Raw genomic sequence first — 27,222 nt, forward strand, 5'->3', positions numbered from 1 at the left:
GCTGTCAGTTCTGATAGGTGGGGTAAAGGGTTCTTGGACGCTAAAATTTTCTTGGTGAAAACCACCATCCCACCTCACTGATGTTATCGATAACGAAAACCACAAAAAAAGGAAGCCTGCAAAACAACCGCAAGATACCGTATCAAGGCATCCCAGGGCAGCTCGTGTCTGTCTCAGGATCATACAAGTAAACATTCTTTGATACCCGCCTCCATCTATTCCTGGTTCGTGGCGGCTCTGTGATCGCCAGGGCTGCCGTTCAACACCACCGACTCCAAATATCAGCATCAACCCCACCATGGATTCAGCATCAGAAAATGTTAATAGCCTGGCCACCCTGGTTGGCAGTGCTGTAGCGGAGCAACTCATAACGGCGCATGTATCTCATCTGGTCTCCTTATCGAACGAAGCAAGCTCGGCCTCATCCACACAGCACCCATCCTCAGAACTACTAGCCATAGGTCTAGCAGCTCTCGATGCCTTCCTCCAAGCAACCGTCACCGGCCCTGTCCTGCCAGCGAATGAGTCAAATCACGTCGAGAAGCTGTTTGTCAGTGCTTGGAATTCCAGCAAATCAGAATCCCATGAATCAGCTGTTGCTCTGCATCAGCTTCGAAGGGCCTGCCTGAGATATTTCGAAGTTGATGGCGTTGTTCCTTATGCCCACATTCCTTATTTAGAACTATTCTCTCTGGCCAAGTACATCTTGGTTGATGTTCTAGCTTCCGAAACAAAAGATATCTTTGAGCTGCCTTCGGCTGGAGGGATTTTAACAAAGCGTAGCCTTGCGTGGGAAAGGCTACGTGTCAACGTCTGGCACTATAAGATTATCACGCAGCCAAGCTTAGGTTCATCATCCAACTTCAACAAGAGCTCCCAGTGGAGTGATGTGCCTACACTGGCAACACAAATCAGCAATGAAATAGACTCTCTTCGAGCAACAATCCTCAGCACTGAAGTCTGGGCCACGGAAGAAACCTGGACCAGGGAAGAGAAAGCCTTGTTTCTTATCGAAGCAGCTAACAACTACATTCTACTTGGTCGTAATGATAAGGCAAAAGAAGCCATAGACGAGGCCGCGCAGGCTACTGGAATTGCTTACGCTCTGTCTGGAGCTCTTGGAAAGAGGACAAAATTCCAAGAGAACAACCTCAGTCAGTTAGTTGTCTTTGCAAAGAGTGCCGCCGAACAAGACATTGAAGGAGCCGTCAGCAAGAAGGATGATGAACAGGCCAAGCCAGATGCTCTCAAGCTCAACGACGATACTCTGTTGGAGGAGATCCATTACGCAAAGGAACCCGCAAAAACCACGACAGCCGTTGAGACTCTGCCGCCTGCGTTGGCAGACTTGGCGCCAGACGACCAGCCACAGCTATCTGCCCTTGATGAAATCATTCTTCTTACTGAGGCGACAATCAAGGATGCCTTTTCGCCCGTCGATGGCCTCACCTCTGAGCAGATTATGCCCTTTGCAGTCCGTGTTTTGACCGACAAGTCCGTCAACTGGCAGATTTACACACAAGCCCTGCTCGTTCGTTCAAGGATAGAAATCCACAGAAGCAGAACAGTTGAGCGCGGTGTCCTCCAGTTACAAGCTGTGGCCGACCAAGTCCTCACTGATACCACCTTTTCCACTCCAAGCAAAGAAGCTCAGGAAAATGAGGAATCTGATGTCCCAGCTATTCAGGTCACTGCCCCTGGCCAAGCTACTGCCCCTGTCAACGATTCCAAACCCACCACTTTCCTGCCCGCCGCAACAAACTCAGAATCTGCCCCTGCCCACGTTCGTCTCCGTTATATCCACGCTCTATCTACTCCTCCGCGATGGCATCTCGAATCCGAGCTTGCCTATGCCTGGGCTGGCGTTGGCTCCATGACATCAGCCCTAGAAATCTTCAAGCGTCTCAAACTTTGGGCAGAAGTCGCTCTCTGCTATGCCAGCAGTGCGGCTGCCGAAGACGAAGACGGTCGAGGCAGCGGAGGAGAAGCCAAGGCCAAGGGAATCATCCGCTGGAGACTTTTCAACAAGACCGGAGCCGCAGCGGACTCCACATCCGAGCCGGAGGATGAAGTTGTCGGCCAAGACGTCGGCTTTCTCAAAGCAGAGGACTTTTCAGGACCAGAGCGACAACCTCCTCCCCCGAATGCCGCCCGTCTGTGGTGCATCCTCGGTGATCTGGAAAACGATCCGGCTCACTATGAGCGCGCATGGGAAATCTCCAAGCAGCGCTTTGCTCGTGCCCAAAGATCCCTAGGAGAATACTATCTAGGCCAAAAGGATCTGGCCAAGGCCCTCGAGGCCTACAAAAAGGCCACCAACGTCAACAGACTCAGTCCCGACATGTGGGGTCGTCTCGGCGACATCAGCCTTCGTCTGGGACGCTTTGAAGATGCCGCAGAGGCTTACAGTCGATCAATCAGCAGCGCAAACGATACCGAAGGAGGTGAAGGCGCCAGGACATGGAGCAATCTCGGCAGTGCTCTGTACAGCCTCTACTGCGAGTTGACAGCACCCGGAAAAGACAAGGAAGAGAGCAAATCTACAAACGGCACCGTCAACGACGACGACGAAGACAACTTCACTGAAGCAGCAGAGGAAAAGATCATATCCCGCGACCCCAACAAGCTCCTCGCCCAATCCCTCGCAGCATACAAAAAGGGCGCCTCCATCGCCCACGACAACTGGCGCATCTGGGACAACGTCGTCACCCTCGCCTCGCGCATCTACCCGACCCCCATCACAGACATCGTCATCGCAATCTCAAACACCATCCGCATCCGCAAGTCGGAAACCGCCCTCGACATCGACATCCTCTCCGCCCTCCTCCAGGACGCCATCCTGTCAAAGGATAAGGCCCCTGCGAGCAGCGGCATCTACGAACCTGCCCGCGGCTCCGTCGAGCGCGCCGTCATCCGCCTTATAGAGGAGCAGATCACGCCCCTTATCACTACCCGCTCCGAGCTCTGGACACTTGTCTCACGTCTGCGTGCCTGGCGCAACGACTATGCCGGCGCAATCGATGCTTCGGAACGTGCCTGGCGTGCCGCCGTCGGCTCCTCTGGAAGCGGACTGCTACCCGGCGAATCTGCCAGCGTCGACTGGACGTCGGACGAAGCAGCCTGGACGGAAGTTGTCAAGCGCACTGACGAGCTGGTCTCCGTACTTGAGAACTGGGGACCTGACGTTGAGACCATTGGACAGAAGTGGAAGGGCAAGGCGCGAAGTGCCGTCCGCAGCGTCATGGGACGAGGAAAGGCGACGTGGGAGGATAGTCAGGGGTGGCGAACGTTGGAGAATCTCATGGAGGGATTGAAAATAGACAGGAATTGAATAGACTAGAATAAGATGAATGCAAAAAATATCGAAGCAAAGCTAGTTTGAAAGTGCCCAACACTGTGACTTTAATTCACTTGATTCTCTTATAAAGCATGTAAGTGGATGGAGTTACTAAAAGGGGTACTACCCAGATCTGATATTAAGCTGCTGGCATAGACTAATCAACACTGCAATCACAATACACATGGCAACAAAGAGTGATACAAACTGCATCTCTGAACATCATTTTCTCAGCACAAGTAGGCATGTTACATGAAACTACACTAAACAGCTGTCATGTTCGCTTATACACATGTCGCTTTTCCGCTTCCGCAGTCATCCAAATCAAACAACAAAACTTCCAAGCCCAATACATGTAACTATAAGCAACAGCGCTTTTAAACAGAGCTTCATTTCTTGCCCTTCTTGCGGCCAGGAACAACCTTGAAGTCGGCACTCTGGATCGCTGCCTCGCTTTCCCTGGTCTGGGTAGCACCGCTCTTCTTGGCAACTTCGCTCCATCCGCCGCCGGAGACCGACGCCTTGCTCTCAGCCTGGGTTTGCTTTTCAACCACACCCTTCTCCGCTAGCTTCTTTCGTCGAACGTACTCTTCGGCGAAATGTCGTCCGTCCATCGTGGTAGAGTTAGCATACACAGCGTCTGCGATCAATCCAGTGTCGAGGGGCAGGACAGCAAGATCTGCTTGGAAGCTCGTGACTGCAAAATAAGCGTTAGAATACTCCAGAGACGTGAAATGCGAACCATGTAAAGACGACTTACTATCGTTAACGCCAGTGATCCCTCTCGAGAGCTCCCTGTGGGCCCACTTGTTGAACTCATCCATAGCGGTGTTGGTAGAGCTGACATTGCTAACAATGGACTTGGGTGCCAGCTTCACTGGGGTGGCCAAAGCAGGCTTGACACTGGTGCTGCTAACTGAGCGGCTTTGAAGCTGAGACGGGACAGTAGATGGGCTCTTCACTTTACCACCGGCTCCAACGGTGGCCCAACCACTTCCACTGGTCAAGATGGGAGAGGGTGCTGTCGGCGTGGAGCCGTGATTCGGCTTACCAGCAAGGTTGGCATAGCTTTTAGCGGTGTTGACAGGGGCGCCAACGCCGGTCTGAATAGCGACCTCCTTGGCCTTCAGCTTCCGTGCCTCCTCTTCGCGCTGGATCTCGGCCAAAGTCTTCTTGGCTCCAGCCGCACCAGATGCAACGCTAGGTGTCGTTCCTTTGGCCTTGGTAGCTCCCGGCTTAGCCCAGGGGCTGACAGATGCTACGGGTGAACTTTGACCCCAGGTGCTGGTCGCTGGGAGGCCAGCGTTGGCAGCAGCAGCAGCGGCAGCCGCCGACTTTTCCTTCTCTCTGAGCAGAGCTGCCTCTTGTTCCATCGCGGCCTTTCGGAGCGCAGCAGCAGCTTCTTCGGCCTTTGCCGCCTTACGGGCTTCCGCCTCTTGAATCTCCTTCAGGCTTGGGCCTTTCTGCCCCTCCTGACCGGGATCTTTGGCCCACGGAGCCAACGGAGGAGGCTGGGCGATGGCGTCGGGAGTTGCGGTTTGGGATCGGTTGAATTGCTCAGGCAAGTTAGACCTGGCTCTCTGTGCCGTTGGGGCGGGAAGGGGGGTCATCGAAGCTGGAGGGGGGAATGGCATCGGCATTCCTGGCTCAGTCGGCTGGGGAGCAGGAGGGGTGGCCGCTGAAGCAGCTACAGAGGCTTGAGTCTTTTGCACCTGCTGGGTTAGAGAAAGCGACGACGTCTCTTCACTGACAGCCTTCTTCTTAGAGGCTTTGCTTGGCTTGCTGGCTGAGGGGGCAGGTTCGCTTCGCGGGTCGACGGAGGGGGGCGTTGCTACGGTCGCTTCTTCTTGCTTTGCGGAGCTCTCTTGGGATTCCTCGACGATCGCGGCAGCAGCTTGCTCGGCGTCATGCTCGGCGCGTAGATCTTCAAATTCTTTTAAACGATCTTTGAAACCTTCATCGTCCTCCTTGAGCTCGTTAGCTTCTGGCAGACCGTACCGTAGACTTGCGTCGCCCGGAGTCCCAATGGGCTGAGGCGCACCAGATTCAGTACCGGCAGGCTCACCCTGCAAGGATACGAGCATTTGACGTTCATTGGCCGAAAGGTTAACCAGGTCTTCTGGTCTGAAAAGCTCCCCGTTTCCCATAGCGGCGCGAACAGCAGCGGGATTGGCGGCACCAGGGTGGGTATCAAAAACAGTGGCCGGGCCTAGGCCTCCGATGGGTTGCTGATGCGGCAACTGGTGATGTTGCTGCTGGGGAACTCCCAGCGGCGATGTCATGCTACCAAAACTTGGTTGGCTCTGGAGACTATGAGCACTGGAATGATGTTGCAGGCTTGGCTGTATTTGGAACTTGGCCATGGCCTGCTGTCGCATCATAAAGTCGCGTTGTTGAGCCATGAGAAACTGCTCTTCTTGCTTGCGACGCTCCAAGTTGTTTTGCTCTTCGGCAGTGAGAGTCCTGCCAAACGTTGGGAATACACCGCTCAGGGGTGGAATGATGCCACTTCCAGCGCCAGGTGCAAAGGGGCCACTCTGCATAGGAGGTCCATGAGCAATTCCGATCTGGGGGACCAAAAATGGCTCGCGAGAGTTTCCAATTCTCCTGATGAGCTGGCCGAGAGGCTCAAACTCGGGGTCTTCTACCTTCTTCACTCTAAGATCAGGAGTAAAGAAGTTGGCCTTGTACCAGTCGTTCATCTCCAGTCCAGTAAAAGGACCCTGAATTTGCCCCTGAGGATCAAGGTAGACCCATCGCATCCGATCAGGCATTACCATTTGGCGGACTTGAGCAGACGGGGGCTCTACACCAGCCTGAGCATTCCCAAACGGCATTCCGCCACTGACTGGCGTGAATGACTGGGGCACTGCCGCAGCGATGCCGGGCTGTCCAGCATCTGAGGTTCCAAACCCGGCGAGATTTCTAGAGCTATCGCTGGAGGGGAAAAGTTCCTCAAAGACCCCACGATTAGATCTCATGGGGCTGTCTGTGTCTCGAGTAGGAACGGTAAAGTTGCCTCGGCCAATAGCACCGAGTGGGTTGCTCTGCCGAAGGTCGCCAAGAGAGTCGGAGAGGCTGCTTTCGTGCTCATGCGCATGCATCTGAGCCTGCATAGCGGGAGGGAACAGAGATCCCAACTTGCTTTGCCGACCGATGCTACCGGTATTGGATGGCCCAAACACGCCGCCGAGGTTGCCCAAGCCGGGAGATTGGATGTCACCAATAGGGCTAAAGAGAGAGCTACCGAATGCTCCTCCAAAATTGGACCGCTCACGGTCAGGGGTTCCGGTAGACGGGCCAGCTGGCGCGGGCCAACCAGACGACAGATAGGCGGCTTTGGCGCCCACGCTGGACGTCTGACTACGATCGCTCCCGTCAAAGGCAGCAGCAAAACCTCTAGAAAGCGTACTATAGTTGGAGTGTGGTTGTTCATGGCCAGTGCTATGAACCCTATCCCCAGTGCCTTGATCAGAAGGTCCGTCGTGATCGTGGCGTTCTGTCGGGGGGCTCCGGTAAGGGTTTGTCTCCGAAGGACTGGCAGGACCATTGTCGCCAGATGATGAGCCGCCCAAATTTAGGTTGGACATTCCAAAATCTCCAGTAGACCCTTTAATGGGAGTGCCAAAGGGCATCCCTCTACTTGGCGGCTGTGGACCGCCAGGAGCGATATCCTGCTCGCCTTGGAGAGCAGCACTACCCGACATGCCGGACATGCCAGACACCTCCTCGCTGCCGCCGAAAGGATCAGTGTCAGTTCGTGGCCTAGTCCTCCAAGACTGTTGGGGGTTCTGGCCTTCGGACGATTTGCTAGCCGCGCTTTCGGTATTGTCCTTGGGGATCAGATGAGCAAGTCGACTGCCTCCCGGAGCACCGCCCGGTCGCTTATCACCAACGGCTGGCGAAGTGGGCAAGGCAAAGCTACCAAACGCGCCAGCACTAGACGCGGTAGATGATGGCCACATTGACGTCATGCTCACACCGGTCGACGTGTTGGCTCGCATTAAACCAGGAATCGGCGGCTTTGGGACATCACGCGGGGCCTGTTCGGTGTTGTCGGGATCATCATTTTCTGACTCTCTCAATTCACCGGGCTTTCGCGAAAACCACAGGGGGTCATCTCGCGAAAACCGGCTGGCAGTTGGCGACGCAATGTTGGTAGGGCTGAACGGATTGGAATCGACGGTTTCTCGTCGGCGGGTGGCAGGTCGGACAGCGGATGATGGAGAGCTCACGCCAAATGTGCTTCCTGGGGCATGAGAAAGAGATGGTTTCCGGCCGTTGACTGCCGCTTGGTGACCTTCTTTAGCTTGCGTAGGAGGCTTGAGTGGCGAGTTGATGTCGGTAGAAAAGGCCTGGTAAAGGTCAGTTATTTAGCGCCCATATAGCAACTCCAATCAGGAAATTTGGGCATCTCGAACCTCTTTTTCGTCTTGAGAGAATCCCGACAATCCTATGGGTGCCGTGTCGCCGTTGAAATCCCAGCAGGTGCCGGGATCCTGTGGCACGTGGTTCTCGTTGCTTTTTCCCCAGCCCCTTACGCCACTACCACTAGCATTGCTTGGATCCCAACCTGAGATGAAGAGATGAGAGGGATTGCCACCAGGCCGCTGGGATTGATACATCTCAAGCAGATCATCCTTGGTATAACGTGAGGGACCAACTTCGTATGTTGTGGGCTGTGGGATGGGGTCCTCGACGGTGGGTAGCTGGACGGCATTATCGTTCGCAGGGGGAGGGTTTGAGGTCTGGCTCAGGGGCGTGGTAGAGGAACGACGGAAAGTCAGGGTACCGTTAGCTGAGCGGCCGTCTCTCCTAGACCTAAGCATCCAAGTTAGCTTCGACGAAGGTGAAAAGAGGTCATGACCGTTTTCGGAAAAACAACAGAGGGGCACTGTGTCGTGAGCGCATCCCCCGCCAAAAAAATAAAAATAAGAAAAAATAGAAGAAATAATATTTCGTACGGCACACACTAGTGCACGGAAGCAGGACAAATTGCATGCATGACAGAAAATCTCCGTCGTCTGCAGATCTCGCGTCCAACGCAGGTGTCTGGCGAGGGGGCAAAGACTCACCATTCGCCTCCAGCGGATCCCCTTCCATCACTTCTGCCACCCCTCGCATCGCGGTTGGCATTCTGGCCGGCAGCGGCCGAGGCAAAGCTTGACGGGAGATTGGACGGCATGGTTGGACTTGTCCCACGGATCGGAATCGTGTATCGAGGCGCGGGGGTGTTGGTCGAGTTCGGGGCAGTCGTGGGTCGACGACTGGAGGGTGAGAAATGCAGACACAGGTGGGTTGTGTCTGGCGAGAAGGAAAAATTCCAAAGTCTGCTAGGAGTAGCAATATGGCGGGTGATAACAATGGCGCGCGTAAAAGGTCGTCTGAGTCGTATGGATAGCTGGAGGCTAGGTCGCGAGAGGACAGAATGCTTGAATGAGAAACTAATGCTACCAAGGCTTTGCTGGCGTTAAAAACCTGAGGTTTGGGAAAGATAAAATTGGTTCCAATCTGTTCCCCAGGCTGTATGTACAGCGAGGCTGGGCGCCGCTAGGCCGCAATGGGGCAGGACCGAACCTTAACCGAGCCTACTGTGCGAGGGCTAAATCCTAATCGAGAAAACTGGCAGGGCGACCAGCGCCGTATTACGACATGCTGCGATAAGTGCGGCAACGCACCGGGGCGGGGGCTTGAGGAAGCGCCAAATAATGCAGAGGCATTGGATAAAAAATAAAATAAAATAGTACTGGTACAATCACGGCTCGAGAGGAGTTGCATCTGGACATGTGAGCCCTGGAGCAAACTGCGTGATATTTGCCCTAATACGGGTCATGCGGCAGCTGAAGGGAAGGGTAGCATCTCCGGAGCAATGGCTCTGCGCTATGCTAAAACATATGCAGCCGCAGCCGTATTGGTTTGGGGTAACGGCCCAACTGGGCAGTCGGTATTACTCATTCGAGGCCTGGTTCTTATTTGCTTTTGCGACTGTTGTAATACATACGAGCACGCACCAACCGCCACCAACTGCAGGTACTGACTGACTGTTGGTGTATATTGACTTTGATTGTTCGTTCTCCCACGTTCTGCGTATCAAACTTTAGTAGGTATCTACCAGGATTTTTATATATGGAAAAAAAAGTAAATTATCCATATGTTTCAGCTGTTTATCGCGATCGGAGAGATACGGCAAACGTTGACTTGCCAATGGTCCGACTTTTTGGATCACAGGGCCGATCAACCTCTGGCCACATGCGGAGCCCAACTCCATAGGTTAGGTACCCATGTACAGCATCAAGCTCAATAAGGGAGGTATCATTGGAGAGCACACAAGAGCACGCGCAAAAGGATCGACAAGAGCTTTGCATACAGCTCATGAGAAGTGCAGGTATCTATATCATTGCGGCTGTCGCTATCATAAATAACCCTTACCATTACTCCTCTATCCAAAATACGCCATCTAGGCAATTCCTCTACATACCTACCTAGGTATCGTCCATAACCACGCCTCATAACTATGGATCGCTTTGCCCGCTCTGCCCTGCTTCTTATTCATCCACAGTCTCTCACCTAGGAGGTACCAAAGGCCAATCATTCAGATGGATATGTGGCGGTCTCGTTCCGTATACAATGACCCGCCGTACGTCTTTGATCCAAAATATCCAGTTGAGCCTAAGAAAACCACAAGTCAACACGTTGCTCGTTGGGGATCATTTCAAGGGGAATATTACGCACATTTGCCAGAATGCCATTACCAGAGCCGAGACCACGCTGACCCAGTAGTACAAGGGCCAGCTCTTTCCCGCCCATCCATGAGCTCTCGCCAAATGTGCATTGCCAAAGAAGTGACAGTATCTCAACTCGTCGTCGTGTTTGAAGCGAGGATTGTGGCAATGCACCATAGCAGCAATCACGATGCCTATATTGAAACCAGCGGTAATGGTCCAGAGAATGGAGACTGCAATCGTAGCCCAGAGAGTGTCAAGGTTGATGGCAAAGTCGTGCTGCTTTAGGGCTGCGAAGATACACAGGACTAAAAATATTGCGCCAATCTAAACAACGGTCATGGCGATGATTAGCTGTGTTCTCCAGAGACGACACACAGCCTTGCTGGTGGTCTTACCAGGCAAAGATTTGTGATATAAATGGGGAGGCATATTTTGACGCCAAAAATTTCCATCTTGTCGTAGAGAGCATTCACGTTGGCCAGCAATATGAGAGCCGCCATCGTCCTCAGCGCAGGGCCAACAAAGGGCACAGGTATCCTCCATGGGATCGGTTCGCAAAAAAACATTGCTTTTGAAGCTTCTCTGTAAGCTGTAGAGAGATAGATCGGTTTTGGCTGGTAATTTCGGAGATCCGGGCTTCTGTGCAGCTTTGTCTTTGCTCGATAGCCATGAGTTGATGAGATGAGTGAAAGGCCTGTTGTATGTTGCAACAATATTGGGGACACGTTTCGATATTTATTAATACCAGTCCAACAATACGTAGGATACGAGTGAAGGATGACGACGTATATCCCAATATTGAAAACTTAAAAAATGGACAAGCCAGTCTGGCCGTAGAGCTCGTAATGATGAGACGCCCCCAAAACTCATGACGGATAGGGGTGGGGGCATCAGGGAACGAAGTAGTCGTAACATCCAACCGTTAGACATGTTTTAGGAAATGCGACTTGAATTTCCTGTTGGCTCGATCCGCAGAACGCAGCATCATCTGGTCTCCAAGAACCTCAAAGGCGAATCTCTTCTCCGTGGCATCATTGGCTTGCTGGGGTTCGGAGACTTCCACACGAAACGTGGTCCCCTCCTTTGGAACAACCTTGAGCCCCCTCTTTCTTGTAATCAGCTCAACAACAAACTTGCGGTCCCTCACAATGATGCCCTTGATACCCACTCGACCTGGGCACCGACTCCTCACCACTTCGGCTTCAGCCCCGTGAAACTCGGCGCTTGCCAGCTTCGCAGCAGCCAGTGGGCCGCCGGTGTATATGTCGTTGCCCAAGATTTCCAAGGCGTAGCCCATCCACAGCTTGTTCAGCCCTTCGTAAATTTCATACTTTTGCCCCTCCTTGGGGATATCGTATAGGCCCAGCTGGCGGCGCTCACGAGCAGAGAGCGGCTTCGGCCTTTGTTTCCCCCGGAGTTTGCCCTGCAGACGTGCCCTTTGACGTGCTGCCCTGGCATTTTGAGCAGCAGCAGGAGGAGATGTTGGCTTGAGCTGAAGAGTTCGATACTGGATCTTATCACTGTAGATGCGATTTGCGCTGTCGGGAGAGTGTGCCCTTGACAGCAAATCCTGAGTCACCTTGACCTGCTCAGAAGATGCCATGATGGCGATGCGAAATCTTGAACCTCAGACACCTCAGTAGATAGCAAGCCCTTGAGTTCGACTGGGAAGGGAGTGAAGAAACCGGAAGGCAGACGTGACTGAGAGATTGAATGTTGATGAAAATTCCATGCCAATCGGCAATTTTTGGGATGTTAAAGCTTGGCAGTAGCCTTGCAGGTGGAGCAGAAGTCGTCGGTACTCAGCAATGGGCAGCTGCTGGTGGCGCTCTAGCTGTACTTGGTACGGGCTTGGCCGCTAGCGTTTTCAGCTGTTCAATGGATCAATGCGACCACAAACATTGGACAGCTCTGCTTCACATGCCCTCGGGCCAAGGAACCGCTGGAAGGCCAATTTGTTAGCACTCACTGCTGCCCCACAGCACTATTGCGGTACCCCGGATAATCATCAGACTCCTCATGTCTGGCCATTTGTTATTCTTCTTCACCAGCTTTGATTCCGCGTATTCTATGCATCGACCGAGCATCAGCTGAAGCGCCTTTCTTTATAGCATGGCCTTGCTGTTGTTCGTGTCAACGTCCCTCTGCCGTCTCTGAAATCGATTCCACACCACGACAATCCCATCCCTCGGCTCCGCGACCTCCAGCCATGTCCCACGATGGCGATGCCGTTGACGACGCCAATAGCTCGGCCCCCGACCTCCAAATCCTAGGCGATGAAATCACCCTGCAGCCCAGCGGCTTCGTCGAGCCCAAGGGAATCGTCCACGATGAAAAAGAGGAAGCTTTGATGAATCAATCGCCCAGGTTTCGCAGCGAGCCGCTCCAGTGCGTATTTGCCGAGGCTTGCCGGCTCTCCTCTCGCTCCTACTAATTCCGCTGGCAACAGGTTCCTTCGCGAAGTCTCCCTCTATGTGTCTGGCCAAGGATGGCGAGCCTACGACCGCGTCATCGGTCAGCCGGTGTTCTACTCCGGCTTCTCGGAGAACATGACCTCCATGGTCCTGTCGGCGCCGCTGCTGCAGAAGCGGATTTCGCAGCTCGCCAACGATCGCCTGGCCGTAGAGGAGAAGGAGGGATTGTTGAATAAAAATGACAAAGACTACATCACGAAGCATGCGCAGCGACGCAATGTCCTAGAAAACTCTCTCCTAGAGGTCGCGGAGAAGCTTACAGACAACATGATTTGCAAGATGGAGAGCAACACCTTTATCCGCGGTGCATACTATCTCTGTATGCAGCTGGTGACGCGCGCCTACCACCAGGGAATCCATGTTTCCAGCGAAGAGGTCCTGCGAATACGAAAAGTGGCAGAGCTGGCCGCCAAGAATAAGCAGAGCATTGTATTCCTGCCGAGTCACCGATCACACGTGGATTACGTTTCTCTGCAGCTGATATGCTATCGCCTTGGCCTGACATTGCCGGTAGTCGTAGCTGGAGATAACCTCAACTTTCCGGTTGTAGGAGCTTTCTTGCAACATGCGGGCGCCATGTGGATTAGACGATCATTCGGAGACGATGCCTTGTACACCACACTCGTGCAGTCATATATCGACACGCTGCTACAAAAAGGCTACAACTTCGAGTGCTTTATCGAAGGAGGCAGATCGCGTACAGGCAAGCTGCTGCCACCAAAGTTTGGCATCCTGAGCTTCGTTCTCGACAGTATCCTATCTGGCAGAGTGAAGGATTGCATTGTGTGCCCTGTCAGCACTCAATATGACAAGGTCATTGAGACAGAGGGCTATGTCACTGAGCTGCTTGGCATGCCCAAGAAGAAGGAAAACTTGGCCGATTTCCTCTCCAACGGACCCTCTATCCTCTCTCTCAAGCTGGGCCGAGTCGATGTTCGGTTTAATGAGCCGTGGAGTTTGAGGAAATTTGTTGACAACCACCTCTCAAAGCTGAATAGCATTCCTGCAAGCCTAGACACGGAGCGCAACAACTCTGAAGTAAGAGCTATTCGGGAAAAGCTCCTCCGTGCCCTAGGCTACAAAGTCCTCGGCGACATCAACGCGGTTTCGGTCGTGATGCCCACTGCCCTCATTGGCACTGTTCTTCTCACTCTACGTGGTCGCGGTGTCGGTAAAGAGGAATTGGTCCGTCGTGTCGAGTGGCTGACCGCTCGTGTCCGAGCCAAGGGTGGACGAGTTGCACATTTTGGAAACGCGCCCCTTTCAGAGATTGTCGACCGAGGTCTGGAAGTCTTGGGCAAGGACTTGGTTGGGGTAGTTGAGGGACTGGCCGAACCAACGTATTACGCTGTCGACCGCTTTCAGCTCTCCTTTTACCGCAACATGACGATCCATCTCTTCATCTACGAGGCTCTTGTCAGCGCAGCCATGTACACGCGCGTCAAGCGTGGAGGCGGCCCGTCGAACCAGGACATCACCTACGAAGAACTTAAAGATCAAGTCGGATTCTTGTCTTCGCTGTTCCGCGGAGAGTTCATCTTCTCGGGCGCCGGCCTTGTCGCAAACTTGGATGTCACACTGCGCGGCTTGGAAGCCGACCATGTGGTTCGCTTGGATAGAGACGAGAATGGGAACATTGCAACCATTGGATTGTCGGATGAGGAGCGCAAGGCCGGGCGAGAAAACTACGACTTTTACTGCTTCCTCATCTGGCCTTTCATCGAGGCCAGTTGGCTTGCTGCCGTGTCATTGATGGGCCTCACTCCTCCTGCAGGTAAAAATGGCCACGTATGGATCGAGGAGGCGAAGGCTCAGAATAGTGCACAACTGGTAAGGAACAATTCTACTTGTCTTTGTATACCCCCTGCTCACTCTTTGGTATTATAGCTCGGCAAGACTCTCTATCACCAAGGCGACCTCTCCTACTTCGAGGCTGTCAACAAAGAAACCCTCAAAAACTCATACATGCGCTTCCAGCAAGAGCAAATCATCAACGTAGTCAAATCCAAAGACTCCAAGATCCCTCCTCGCCTCCAGCTCGATCCTTCCTGGCGACCTAGTCGCGATCCTGAGACAGGCGCTCTGCTCGCCGAGGGCAAGCTATGGGACTTTACGGAGAAGATTGCAAGCTCTCGTCGTGAGGGTAAGAATCGGCGTGATGGCGCCACGGTTAGCAGCCGTGTGCTTCGCTTGACGGATGAGCTTGGCAGCAGGCTCTTTGCTGAAGCTGAAGAGGCGGAGAAGAAGGGCGGAAAGGTGCCCAGCAGGCTGAGCAAGGAAGATCAGGATGCGCTGGATCACAACATGGAGAGTGCACGGAGGAAGAGGAAGCTGGAGGGCAGAGCGCATTTGTAAGACTTTTGGGGTGTTGTTATATCTTTTTTTCTTCTCCCCCTATTTTCGACCTGCTTTGTATTATACCCATATAATGATGCTATGTAAATTAAGAAAAAGATCCAATAAGGAGCGCGCATATTAGCGGCCGCTGGAGAAGGAGCGAAGTATTCCAATTCTACCCGCCATGAACATCCCTGTCTCTCTATGTTTCTTTTTCTTACTCTTCTTCTCGTAAAAACTCCTATTAAACCATACTTCTTGTTCGTCAATCGTAAAACCATGCCGTCTCGACTATCTCCTTCTTACTGGGCCTTGGGCGGCAAGATGATGTTGTCAATCAGCCTTACCGCCGGGCCTCCAGAATGTCCCAGATCCTCTCCATTTTGCGGTTCCTCCACAGGCAGCATCTTGATGGCGCCGCTAAGAACGGCTCCCTTCGCCGGGTCTACCGTATCGACTTCTTGCAGCGTGTCAGGGTCGGCCAGGGAGATGTAATCGACCTCGTAAGTAACCCGCTGGTTAGGCGGGAGCTCCTTCTGAGCCTGAAGCATGCTATCGGCGACATTGTTTGCGGCACCGAGGACGTCGCCGCGGCTCAGCTTGCCGCTGTCGTAGGCCTCCTGGGCAGCACGCAGCGCCTTGCTCAGCACGACGGCGACGTGGCGGCGGCGCGTGCCGAGGTAGACATTTCGAGAGCTTAGAGCAAGACCATCGGCTTCGCGGGTGGTTGGGCAGACGACGACTTCGGTGGGCATCATAAAGTCCTTGACCATGCGCTTGATGACGACGGTCTGCTGGACGTCCTTTTGGCCAAAGTAGACGCGGTCGGGCTGGACAATGTTGAAGAGCTTCATGCAGATCGTCGCGACGCCGCGGAAGAAGGTCGGCCTGCTGGCGCCCTCGAGGACCTCACCCACAGGCGTGATGGTGACGAAGCTGCCCTTGCTGTCAATCTCCTGACCCGGGAAACCAGACGGATAGATCTCGGCGGTGGAAGGCGCGAAGACGGCCGAGATGCGGCCCAGGTTAGCCCCGTCGTCGGCGAACTCGCGGTCGAGGCGGGCCAGCGCGGCGACGTCAGAGTCCCATGTTACGGGATACGAGGCGAGATCTTCTTTAATGCCGAACTGGGCCGGATTGACGTAGATGCTGACGACCACGTGGTGGTTCTCGCGGGCGGCGGCGCGGATGAGCGAGAAGTGGCCCTCGTGCAGGGCGCCCATGGTGGGCACGAGGCCGACGGAGCGGAAGTTTGTTAGGTGAGGCCTTCGCCATTGGCGCACGGCGTCGACGAGCCGGAGGACCTTGATGGACGTTGACGGGACGGTTTCGGCGGCGGCGGTGCGCAGGGTGCGGATGGCGGCGCGGGAGACGAGGCGCGAGAAGGAGGAGGATGATTGCGGCAGCATTGTGAGAGATGTGTGTTGTTTGTGATTGCGTTTGTGTTTGTTAGGAGTGGAATTGGAGATGTGGTTGGCTTTTGGAGTTGAGGTTTTGTTATCGGTATCGTATCAGTGGAACGCAAAGCCCGAGGTTTCACAAGAGAACAGCCGGGTATCCAAAGCAATTAAATATACGTCGAGGTGAAAGCTCTCCGCTCAGCCGAAGCAATCAGGCAGGAATCGAAGCCTCGGCCGCCATCGCCGACGCGCAATGGCTGAGTCAAGTCCAGGGATTTTTTTGTTTTTCGTGATGGTTTCTGCCGCGGAGTTTTGGGGACGAGTGAGAGTAGTGAGGGGTGTGCTAACACAGTGCTGCCGTAATTTTTTGGAGGTTCCTGGAGGCTAGTGTACCATGTCATGGCTTAACCAGGCTGCCGGGTTTGTGCCCCCTCCATTGCCTTAGGAATTGGGAGAATTGAAGGTGAGAGAGAGAGGGTGTGTTGCATGGAGATCGGAGTTGGCCGTGAAGGAGCTGCGGCAGGATGGGAGCTTGGACTGGATTACAGGTTGCAGAGCTGATGTCCCACGTGAGATCAATGCTTGGGAGCTGGATCGCGTAAGACGTCATTTGCAGTTTACAGCTGTTAAGGCCCTGGTAGTTAGTTACGAGATATCCGACTTTTGTCAACGCAAATCATAGTGATTCAAAGAGAGAGAGATGACCCTACCCCGTATTTATGTATATCCGGTCTATATCAAGCTCATTTCTTATTTGACTGTTCCTCTCTTAACAACAGATAGTATAAGGCAAGGGTAGATGCAGCCTCGTCGTCTCGCTGCAGTCAACCTTACATGCACTCGCACTGCTGCCAACTCGTGATTGCACCTTGCATCTTGCCATCATCTTTTCTCATTACAGTAAGCTGACTGTCTGTCCACTTTATGCATCACGGTCCAAACGCTCTCTCGTAAAGCAATGCCCAAATGTGCAATCGTACGTAAGTTGTGATTCTCTTTGCGAAGGATTATCTATATGGTATACAAAAAAAAAAGATGCTAGTCTGAGCGTCATAATCCCACTCCGCCTATTATTATCCGACCCATCCACAGAGTATAATCGACTCCGTTTCATCAAACACAAAAAAACAAACGCCTGCGATGCAATCTTCTAGAACATACTATGTCTACAAACCTAATGAAAATTAGGCTGTCGCATGTATCACAAGCATGATATATAGGTACTTAGGAAAAAATGAGATTTATGCCGCTCCTCCGGCGTTCTTAAGAGCGTCTTGGTTGAGCCTCTGCCACCTCATTCCGAGGCCGATGAGGGTCGCAATGCCCGTGCAAGCAACACACATGGCAAATACAACCTTGATACCAGCCATGTAGCCGTCAATGACAAATGGCTGCTGGTCCACGGGGAACCTGTTGCGGATCTCCGTGGCGCCGGTCAAGACGAGCATCGCCTCGCTGACTTGAGGAGCGTGCTTGAGAACGTTTCGGATCATGGTGTTGACAAAGGCAGACTGAGCGCCGGAGACAAGGAAAGCTCCTCCAAGGCCCTGGAAGAAGAGAAGCATGCCGGTAGAGGCAGCGAGGTCCTGGGGGTCGGCCAATGCCTGGACGGCAATCATGGGGATCTGAAAGGCGCAGCCCCAGCCAGCTCCGGCGATGATCTGGTAGCCAATCCACTTGCCGGTCGATGTGTTTACTCCCATCGTGTACAAAAGGCCAGCGCCGACAGTGGCAACGGATGTGCCTCCAAGGAGGAGAGGCTGGTACCAGCCAGTGGCGGTGACCAGGACACCGCTTGCAACGGTAGAGAAGGAGACGGCAATGATGAACGGCAGGTTACGGACACCGCTCATGGTTGGGTTGGTGCCGTGGACAGACTGGAAGTAGATGGGGATGTAGTAGATGGCGGCGAAGAAGCCACCGGCCTGGATAAAGGCGACCAGAGACATGACAAGGTTGGTGCGCTTGGCAAACAGCTTAGGCGGCACCATGGAGTACTCGCCCTGGAACCACTGGACAAATGCCCAAGTAGCAATGATGAGGGCGAATCCAACGAGAAGGCCAATGACGACGGAAGAGTTCCAGGGGTGAGCGATGCCACCGTACTGGACGGCCAGGATGAAGGTGACGGTGGCTCCCATCATCAGGATAACACCGAGAGGGTCCATCTGTCGAATCTTCTCAATAAAGGGCGCCTTGACGGGAACTGCATTTCGAGGAGTCTGGAAGAAGATGAAGATGATGGCGGCAGAGACACCACCAATAGGCAGGTTGATGTAGAAGCACCATCTCCAGGAGACGTGGTCGGTAAAGGCACCTCCCAGCAGCGGTCCGATGACACTGGCGAAACCATACGAAGCACCTATGATGCCCGTAAACGCAGGACGCTTCTTAGGCGGTGCGGAAAAGGCAATGATGGTGTACGCGCCGGCACCGAGACCAGCGGCGCCGAGACCAGCGATGGCTCGGCCGGTGATGAGGGCTTCGGCGTTGGGGGCGGCGCCGCAGATGACGGAGCCGAGTTCGAAGATGAAGATGGCGATGAGAAAGCTGGCCTTGAGCGGGAAGTACTTGTAAACCTTGCCCCCTTCGATGAAGTTAGTATGATGTATATATTAACAACAGATTATGGTGATGGTGTTGGTGAGGATGGCTTACATGTAGATTGAAATGAACCGACAGTCATGAAGAAGGCGGCGCCATACCAGCCAGCCTTGTCGAGACCTTGGAACTCATCGGTGATTTTGGGAATGGCGGTGGCGACGATTGTCTGGATGAGAATCAGCATTCACATTGTCATATGAGCAAAATAAGCCAGTGTCGAACTCACCATATCAAGACTCAGAAGAAAGACACTCAGCACCAGGGCGAGCACGATGAAGAACATCTTGATACCCGAAGGGTACTCATCCTCTGATAGCTCGTCATTCTGGACCGAAGCAATCTCTTCCTGCTTCTCGTCTGTCTCGTCTCTCTTTTCATCTCTCTTCTCACCATCGAGGCCGAGGTCGAGAGCCTCATCCTCGTCTCCTACGCTAGGCACAGGAGTCTTGCTATCAAAGTCCTCACCGTTGAGAGTCGTGGTTGTCGAGGCTACTGCTGCATGCAGCCGCTCAGGGGTCTGCGATTTCGAGTGTAAGTCTGCCATTGCGACAAGGGAGCCTGTCTCTCGGTTGTGAGTAGTGCGAGATCAGGGTGGTATCGAGGAGCAATAAGCAGCTGCACGTTGACAAGGAGTCAAAGCAAGCTCCATCACCACATCCCGGCCCTCGTCCATCCTATATATGCTGGGGATAGATAAAACCAACACATCAAGATAAAAATCTCCATCAAGGCGGATTCCCAAGTCCGCTAGGGGCGTCGTCACTCGGCGGCTCGTGCTTCGTACTCTTATTTTTTCTTTCTTTATCCACACGCCCCCCTTTGGCCCGTTATGCGAGAACGAAAAAGTCACTGCTAGTATGGCCTCCTCGACCCGCTTCTGGTGCGTATAAGTGATATGCAGTCTTCTCGACTCTCGGACACTTAATCTCCAAAGTCCGCAGGGGTGACATAACATTGATCTCCCATGCTGACTGAATTAAGCTCATCATCGCGGCGTGTGAGCCAGATTGTCGAACCTGGTTGGCCGCCTTATGCATGTTTAGCTTTTCCCAAGACATGTTTTGCCTTGCAAGTGACGGAGTAACGGGGTGGAACTGCGTGCCGCAAGCGTCCAAGACTTGATGATGTTAGCGGCCCAAAGTGGCTCGCATGAGATTTTAGATATGTGTTTACAATGAATGGGCTCAGGTACGGCAAAGTACAACGCGCTGCTGGAATCCGGATACAGTCAAAAGACCGAAGCAATCAATCAATTAATGGTTGTTGTTTGTGCACGTAACTCCGGGAACAGGCCATGTGTGCAGCTATTCACAGCATGTCCAGGTGGCGTCCATGTAAGTCCCTTGCGTCAGAGACAATGTGCGCATACCCAACCCAACTCAACTCAGCACAATTGCCCGAGATGGAAAACACAGTAAATTTTCTTTTAATTTTCTTTTACAGTACACTCAACTGTTGCTCTCCAAGATTAAACAAAGGGCGTGCGAGTCAGAATCTAAGTTGAAGGAACGGGCAGCATAACGCTTATAACGCGAGATCCCAGACTAACACGGCATAAGCAGCATAACGCCCAACCATGAGCAAGACTACCGACCGCTAAGCTTCTAGCAGGATCCGACCTTTGACTCGATCAGGAATCGCCTCGAGGCCCCGGTGACTCACTAGCCTCAAAGAAATCTCTGCTCAACCGCACCTTGATCCATTGAAGGTTTGCCGAACCACCACGGCGTTCCACGGCGTGACCTCCCCTGGTCAACTCTACCGTAACGTGGGCATACATGTATTCACCAGCAATGAATGTTTTCGCACACATTTCGCACACATTCAACCCCCTGTCCAGCCTAAACGCCTAGAGATGTCCTCTAAAGAGCCTCTAAAGAGCTGAGCCCCATCCTGATCTCTCCGACAGCCATCGGTTACGGAATTAGGACTCCGGACAAGTCGAGGAGCCCTTTTGGCTGCCCAGCTCTTCCTCTCGACCAAACGGAAAAAAGCGGATGAAATATTGAGCCGGACTGCGACAAGCCACTACCGTGATTTAGCAGCTAATTCCAGGAAATCCCACTGAGGCTAACGGAGTTGCAGCGAATCTCTGCTTGAGCAGAGTACATATTTTTGCACGCCATGGCTCTAGTACAGCCCGTAGTGTAGCATGTTTTGTAAGCCTCGCAAGTTGGGCTGGCGGAGTTTTGTAATGTCCGCCGAACAAGATAGGCTATCATGACGACAAACATGGAAATAGGGTCGAGATGGTGGTTTTGGGGAACCAGCAACTCCGACACCAGACCGTTGAGGGGGAATTGCGGTTCGAAACCTGCGCATCCCAGCCTCCTTCTCCCTTGCCTAAAAGCATGAGATCCGCGCCGCAAGGGAAGGGATATTTCCGCCAGGCATCAATACATTAATAATGAACTCCGAGTTTTCGAGGGCATCGACCCTCCGGAAGGATTCATCTAGAATGACATTGATGATGCAGCTTGCGGATGGTGTGCGTTGGCATTGGTGTCGGGTGAGACAAACGACAGCGATGTACACAATGGCGACTGTGGTGTTGCAATCTCGAGAGATGGCACCTTTGTGAATACAGCCGGGATACAAAACATTCCCTTTTAGGGCAGTAGATTATGAGATCCTTCTTGTTTGTTATCAATCAGTGGCGGCAAAGTGGCCAACAAACGTAACCAACGACCCAGCAAATTACACGCCCCCTCCTCTCTTCCTCTCCATGCTTGACATTTCAGTATTTTCATAGTACAAGGCAAACTTGTGGTTTAAAAGGGGATTCAGTTTAAAATTCGTTGCAGTGCATCACATGCTCACAATGACATGTTCGTATATATGATGTCTTGAGCTTGGACCGATCTCATATCAAAGCTCTTGCCCAACCTACGGGTAGATGTCACATAATAGGGGGCTACAGAATAGGAACCGAGGGCACCATACGTAAACTGATACTTGTCCTTTTGGCGTTATCATACTCGTATTCCATAGGAGTATATTTGCAAGTACTTTATTTGGACGAATGACGTTGAGACGTAGGATTTCAGGTAGCAACTATAATAATAAAGTTACCCATTCATTGGGAACAGACATATTCTTCTACAGCAACGTAGTTTGGACTATTCTCTTGGCATATGTAACAGTTAACAGTTGGCCAAAGGGCGTCGAAGGATCATTAGTTGTCGTCTTATATCATACGGGCCAGCCGTGATATGCAAGTGTCCACTTGTGCGGGCGCGCCAGATCCTTCCTTTAATTCAGCAAAATCCTGTCAGGCGGTTTTGCCATAATAAACTTTCTCTTTCTCTTTCTCTTCATTATCGCATACAAATTATTTATTCTCATACGATGCACGCCCATCTGCCAAGCTACGCCATCTCAGAGCCGTCGTTTCTGCAAGCTTTCGGAGACCCATTCAGTTCCTTTGGTGGAGATTTGGAAGAAATACAGAGTATATTCTTGCCCAAAGAACAGTCGTGATGCTGACGCCATATTATGAATAGCTCATATACTCCCATCATCATTAATTCTCGAACTGAAGGATTCTCGTCCTCTAATATTAGGCGGACTATCTACTTCGAAGTAGCGCAACTCGAGCTTGAGCGATAGCGACGACCCCTTGCCTCACGAAAATTGCGTCACGAAATATTTATAAAGGAATAGACGTCTCTACAATTCATTTTGCACGTGAAATTCCTTCTGTCGCATGTGCAGAGACTGTCAAAAAGTATGCTGTGGTCAAAGTGATGATATCTTGTGTCTCCTTTTGACCCTTGCATCGGTGGAGGGTTACCATAAATTGGAGTTCAAGCAATGCGCAGCATCTTTTCGTTGTCCCTTTTTTTTTATCATTATTAAATGAAGTAAATCAAGCCAGTTCAATGCGAATATGCTATTAGACAGCAGTACATTTTTTGTCTGGCGAGGCTGCACCAATGAAATTAGGAATAGAGGTCGATACTCAATTGGCTACTGACTGGTTGGGTAGTCAGGCAGCAAATCAAATAAAAGAACAGCCTGGCGATAGCGATTAATCGATTACACTTAAATTTGAACACAAATGTGCTCAAAAGGCTCCTAACCTGTTATATTTCCATCCCAAATTAGTCTATGAAGCCATCATGGCATCTAAGCCTCTGAGTTACAATGACTACATTGTCGGATGGATTTGTGCGCTATCAGAGGAGCGAACAGCCGCGACAGCGATGCTAGACGAGAGGCATGATTCTCTTCCAATATCCAACTCATCCGACACCAACTCTTACACCTTAGGGGCCATTGGCAAACACAATGTCGTTGTGGTTTGTCTACCAGAAGGCGAGATAGGAACCAACTCAGCTGCAAGCGTCATTATGCAGCTGGTCACCACATTTCCATCGATCAAGTTCGGACTCTTGGTAGGGATTGGCGGCGGTATCCCCCCACGCGTCCGATTGGGAGACATCGTTGTTAGTACACCCGTCGGAGAGTATCCTGGAGTAGTTCAATGGGATCTAGGTAAGGCTACTGGGACCGGCTTCGTGCGGACGGGGTCGTTGGATCGCCCTCCCAAAGCACTACTCTCAGCTTTGACGACGATGAAGACCAACCATGAAATGGAAGGAAACAAGATATCTCAACTTCTAGAGGAGCTTGCAAGAAAATGGCCAAGACTAGCCTCCAAATATACCTGGAATGATAGGCTCAAAGACGCTGCATTCGAAGAAGAGAACGCGGATGACAAAAGATCGCCCGGTGATCCGAGAATTCACTACGGACTGATTGCATCGGGCAATCAGGTCATTAAAGACGGTTCCATGAGGGACGAAATTAATGCAAGATTGTGCGGCCAAGTCCTCTGTGTGGAGATGGAGGCAGCAGGAGTGATGAACAACTTCCCATGCCTTGTCATTCGAGGAATATGCGACTATGCAGACTCGAAAAAGAATGATCATTGGCAGGGATATGCTGCCAGCATAGCAGCGGCGTTGACAAAGGAACTTTTACAGATAGTGCGACCTACGCAAATTGAGGGAGAGCCTTCAGCGAAAGATTTTTTAAGCCAGGGTTAGTAATTGACATTCTATTGCTTCAACTATACATCAAATTGACCAAAATTACAGTTCATCAAAGCGTGAGCCACATCCAACTAAAGGTGGATGAACAGGAAGAGAAACAGATACTTGACTGGCTTACACCTATAGATTATGGGTCATTACACAGCGACTGCTATAAGAGGCTTCAACCTGGAACTGGAGAGTGGTTCCTTGGGCAAAAAGAATTCCAAGACTGGATTACGGGCAGCAACAATACATTATTTTGTCATGGCATTCCCGGAGCAGGGAAGACTATACTGGCCTCACTAGTCATCAGTCACCTCTCATCGAAATTTCGAGGCATCTCTGACATTGGCATAACCTATGTCTACTTTAACTACAATAAGCAAGAAGATCAAGATTTCCAGAAGCTGCTTGCGAGTCTATTGAAACAACTTGCTGGAGGTCTGCATCCTTTTCCAGAAAGCACCAAGGAACTGTATCATGAGCACTCAAAGAAAAGGACACGAGCATCGCTTGTGGAGCTGGAAACAGATCTCAGGTGTGTTATGACAAAATACTCAGAAGTCTTTATTATTCTCGATGCCCTTGACGAATGCCAGTTTTTCGAACTAAATCTCTTCCTCTCTGCACTTTTCGAGCTTCAAAAGGAGCATAGAATAAGAATTTTGACAACTTCGAGACCTATTCCAGAAGTTATGGATCGGTTAAATAACCTCAACATCATCAAGTTACAAATTCGTGCTGAGACGAGCGACGTCACGAAGTATATAGAGGCCCATATCGACAGATTACCTAAAGTCGCTCGTGAAAGTCCGATTCTAAGGGATGAGATCAAGGCAGATATATCTGAGGCTGTCGATGGAATGTATGTTGTGAAGTACTGAGAGAAACGAAACACCATTGACATATGTTAGGTTCCTTTTGGCTCAAATATATGTTGTTTTGCTTCAAGACAAGATAACTGTGAACGATATACGCAGGCAATTAGTAATCTTCAAATCCCGGAATACAGAGAATAGCGGTGATCAAAAAGGGAAAATGCTTGCCTATGCGTACGAGCAAGCTATCGAGAGAATCAGAAATCAGAAGGAAGGGTTTAGAAGTCTTGCGATGCGAGCTCTAGCATGGGTGACCCTCGCAAAAAGACAAATCACCACATTAGAGCTTCAACACGCTCTTGCAACGCAGAGTGGGATGACCACACTCAGTCAAGATGACTTGCCTGACCTCACAGACATAACTTCAGCTTGTGTTGGGCTACTTACTGTCGATGAAGAAAGTCGCATAATTCGACTAGTGCACTATACAACACATGAATATCTAGAGCAAACTCGAAACTCTTGGTTTCCTGGCGCTGAGGAGTCAATTTTGAGAAGCTGTCTTACATATCTATCATTCGAAATCTTCAAGTCCGGGCACTGTCGATCAGATGAAGGGTTTGAACACAGAATAGGATCCTTTCCCTTATTCCATTATGCCGCAAATCACTGGGAATGTCACCTTTCTCACAATACGGAAGTCATTGATGAAGTGTTACATCTTCTCGAGTGTCAGACCAGCGTTGAGGCATCGTTGCAAGCGCGATTAGTATTGAAACAGCACCCTTTACACCAAAATTATAGCCAAGAGTTTCCCTCAAACATGACGGGACTACACGCGGCTGCAGTTTTAGGGCTTACAGAAGCAACAAAATTGCTTCTTGAACGTGGCTACAGTCCAGACGCAATAGACAGTTACAATTATACACCCTTATCATTGGCTTCTATCTATGGCCATGAAGCTGTAGCTGAACTATTGGTCGTTGCAGGAGCAGATCTCGAAATAAAAGACTTGAAATATAAACGAACACCACTCATGTGGGCTAGCGCAAGAGGATATGAGGCTATGGTCAAGTTACTTCTAGAGAAAGCAAGTGATGTTAATGCACAAGATTGCGTTGGCCGAACACCCCTATCTCTTGCGGCAAATTTTCAAGATAAGAGGATTATCAAGCTACTTCTCCAGCGTGGTGGCACGATTGACGCCAACGATCTTTTGGGTTCAATAAAACTATTTTATTGTATCGGTGAAAGCGCTTTTTCGGTTGGGGAAAACGATCATCAACATTTGACTCAAAACTCCAAAGAGAGTCGCTATCATCTCTCGGAAATAGGCAGTGATGTCGACATTTATCAGCTGATAGAGGGCGGCACTGATTTGAATGCGAGAACGTATGCTAATCGTACAATTCTATCGCATGCTGCCGAACTTGGTCGACAGAATGTCATCCAATTGCTTATTGAGACGGGCAAGGTCGATTTAAACGAGGCAGACGGCGAAACTGGTCTGACACCACTACACTATGCTGTGATAAGCGGGCACCTATCTATCGTGGAGCTTCTAGCCAATGCTGGAGCCCAGCTCGAGATAAAAGAGAAGGAAAATCGAATGACAGCCTTAGGATTAGCTATACACCACAAACAGAAGGATGTATTTGATTTTCTATTGAAAAGAGACGCCAACATACACATACCTGATAGAGATGGCAGAACGAGTCTTTATAACGCCGCTATTTGGGGAGAATTAGCGATTATTCGACAGTTGGTTGACAAGGGCGTCGATATAAATGCCAGGACCTCTGATGGACAGACGGCCCTATTTGCAGTCATCGGACTGGAAGATTTCGATGCCGTAAGGCTATTAGTTGAATTAGGTGCTGACATTAATGCTAGAGAAGAGTCGGGGCGCACACCCCTTCATTACGCGAGTATCGTTGGAAATATCGATATTGTAAGGCTGTTGGTTGAAAGAGGTGCTGATGTTGATGCGACATCCGATGGCGTCACATCACTATTTTTTGCTGCTTTTTGTGGAAAGATCGAGGTTGTAAGGCTATTAGTTCAATTTGGTGCCGACATCGATACCAGAGGAAGCGATAGCGTAACGCCCCTGATGAGTTCTATATTGCTCAGGCACTCTGACAACATCCAATCGTTGATAGATTTGGGCGCCGATGCCAACGCAAGAGATAAACGTGGTCGTTCGGCGTTATTCTATGCTATTCACGACGACGATGCGCCCGTTGTTGAGCTACTAGTAGGAATGGATGACGTTGACATCAACAGACCAGATGCTGAAGGAACTACACCAATTATGTTAGCTATGCGCCTTGAGAGCCATGAAATCATAAAAATATTGCTTCAGTCGGGTAAACTAACAAACTATGGTAGCTAAGAAGCCTATAACTAGATAGAAACAAGAGCCGATCCAAATGCTGCGCTCTAAATTATAATACATATATTACTATAAGGTAGCTATAGACACGAC

At 51.3% G+C, this 27,222-nt stretch overlaps 8 protein-coding genes across 8 annotated transcripts; 3 read left to right on the top strand and 5 right to left on the bottom strand.

The window, feature by feature from the left end:
- Positions 1 to 298: 298 nt before the first annotated feature.
- On the top strand, positions 299 to 3,331 carry T069G_07450 (tetratricopeptide repeat domain-containing protein; the record flags this gene model as incomplete). The annotated part of the gene is made up of 1 exon (XM_056174660.1): positions 299 to 3,331. The coding sequence occupies one exon, from the start codon at positions 299 to 301 to the stop codon at positions 3,329 to 3,331; it is 3,033 nt and encodes a 1,010-aa protein (XP_056028239.1).
- Positions 3,332 to 3,726: 395 nt separating this feature from the next.
- On the bottom strand, positions 3,727 to 8,522 carry T069G_07451 (GYF domain-containing protein; the record flags this gene model as incomplete). The annotated part of the gene is made up of 7 exons (XM_056174661.1): positions 3,727 to 4,034; positions 4,098 to 4,848; positions 4,924 to 4,992; positions 5,089 to 6,947; positions 7,020 to 7,692; positions 7,759 to 8,158; positions 8,413 to 8,522. 7 exons carry the CDS (start codon positions 8,520 to 8,522, stop codon positions 3,727 to 3,729), a joined length of 4,170 nt encoding a protein of 1,389 aa, XP_056028240.1.
- A 1,378-nt stretch (positions 8,523 to 9,900) lies between these two features.
- Positions 9,901 to 10,562, bottom strand: T069G_07452 (uncharacterized protein; the record flags this gene model as incomplete). Its single annotated transcript, XM_056174662.1, has 3 exons — positions 9,901 to 10,006; positions 10,070 to 10,386; positions 10,458 to 10,562. The coding sequence occupies 3 exons, from the start codon at positions 10,560 to 10,562 to the stop codon at positions 9,901 to 9,903; spliced, it is 528 nt and encodes a 175-aa protein (XP_056028241.1).
- Positions 10,563 to 10,984: 422 nt separating this feature from the next.
- Positions 10,985 to 11,665, bottom strand: T069G_07453 (uncharacterized protein; the record flags this gene model as incomplete). Its single annotated transcript, XM_056174663.1, has 1 exon — positions 10,985 to 11,665. The coding sequence occupies one exon, from the start codon at positions 11,663 to 11,665 to the stop codon at positions 10,985 to 10,987; it is 681 nt and encodes a 226-aa protein (XP_056028242.1).
- Positions 11,666 to 12,271: 606 nt separating this feature from the next.
- On the top strand, positions 12,272 to 14,891 carry T069G_07454 (acyltransferase domain-containing protein; the record flags this gene model as incomplete). Its single annotated transcript, XM_056174664.1, has 3 exons — positions 12,272 to 12,450; positions 12,512 to 14,366; positions 14,424 to 14,891. The coding sequence occupies 3 exons, from the start codon at positions 12,272 to 12,274 to the stop codon at positions 14,889 to 14,891; spliced, it is 2,502 nt and encodes an 833-aa protein (XP_056028243.1).
- A 284-nt stretch (positions 14,892 to 15,175) lies between these two features.
- On the bottom strand, positions 15,176 to 16,282 carry T069G_07455 (pantoate-beta-alanine ligase domain-containing protein; the record flags this gene model as incomplete). The annotated part of the gene is made up of 1 exon (XM_056174665.1): positions 15,176 to 16,282. One exon carries the CDS (start codon positions 16,280 to 16,282, stop codon positions 15,176 to 15,178), a length of 1,107 nt encoding a protein of 368 aa, XP_056028244.1.
- A 1,232-nt stretch (positions 16,283 to 17,514) lies between these two features.
- Positions 17,515 to 19,421, bottom strand: T069G_07456 (major facilitator superfamily domain-containing protein; the record flags this gene model as incomplete). Its single annotated transcript, XM_056174666.1, has 3 exons — positions 17,515 to 18,860; positions 18,932 to 19,043; positions 19,104 to 19,421. The coding sequence occupies 3 exons, from the start codon at positions 19,419 to 19,421 to the stop codon at positions 17,515 to 17,517; spliced, it is 1,776 nt and encodes a 591-aa protein (XP_056028245.1).
- Positions 19,422 to 22,998: 3,577 nt separating this feature from the next.
- Positions 22,999 to 27,129, top strand: T069G_07457 (ankyrin repeats (3 copies) domain-containing protein; the record flags this gene model as incomplete). The annotated part of the gene is made up of 5 exons (XM_056174667.1): positions 22,999 to 23,923; positions 23,980 to 24,781; positions 24,831 to 25,924; positions 26,069 to 26,685; positions 26,773 to 27,129. The coding sequence occupies 5 exons, from the start codon at positions 22,999 to 23,001 to the stop codon at positions 27,127 to 27,129; spliced, it is 3,795 nt and encodes a 1,264-aa protein (XP_056028246.1).
- Positions 27,130 to 27,222: the final 93 nt, after the last annotated feature.

The sequence above is a fragment of the Trichoderma breve genome, chromosome 4 (genome assembly GCF_028502605.1).
Source record: "Trichoderma breve strain T069 chromosome 4, whole genome shotgun sequence".
NCBI classification, from domain to species: Eukaryota; Fungi; Ascomycota; class Sordariomycetes; order Hypocreales; family Hypocreaceae; genus Trichoderma; species Trichoderma breve.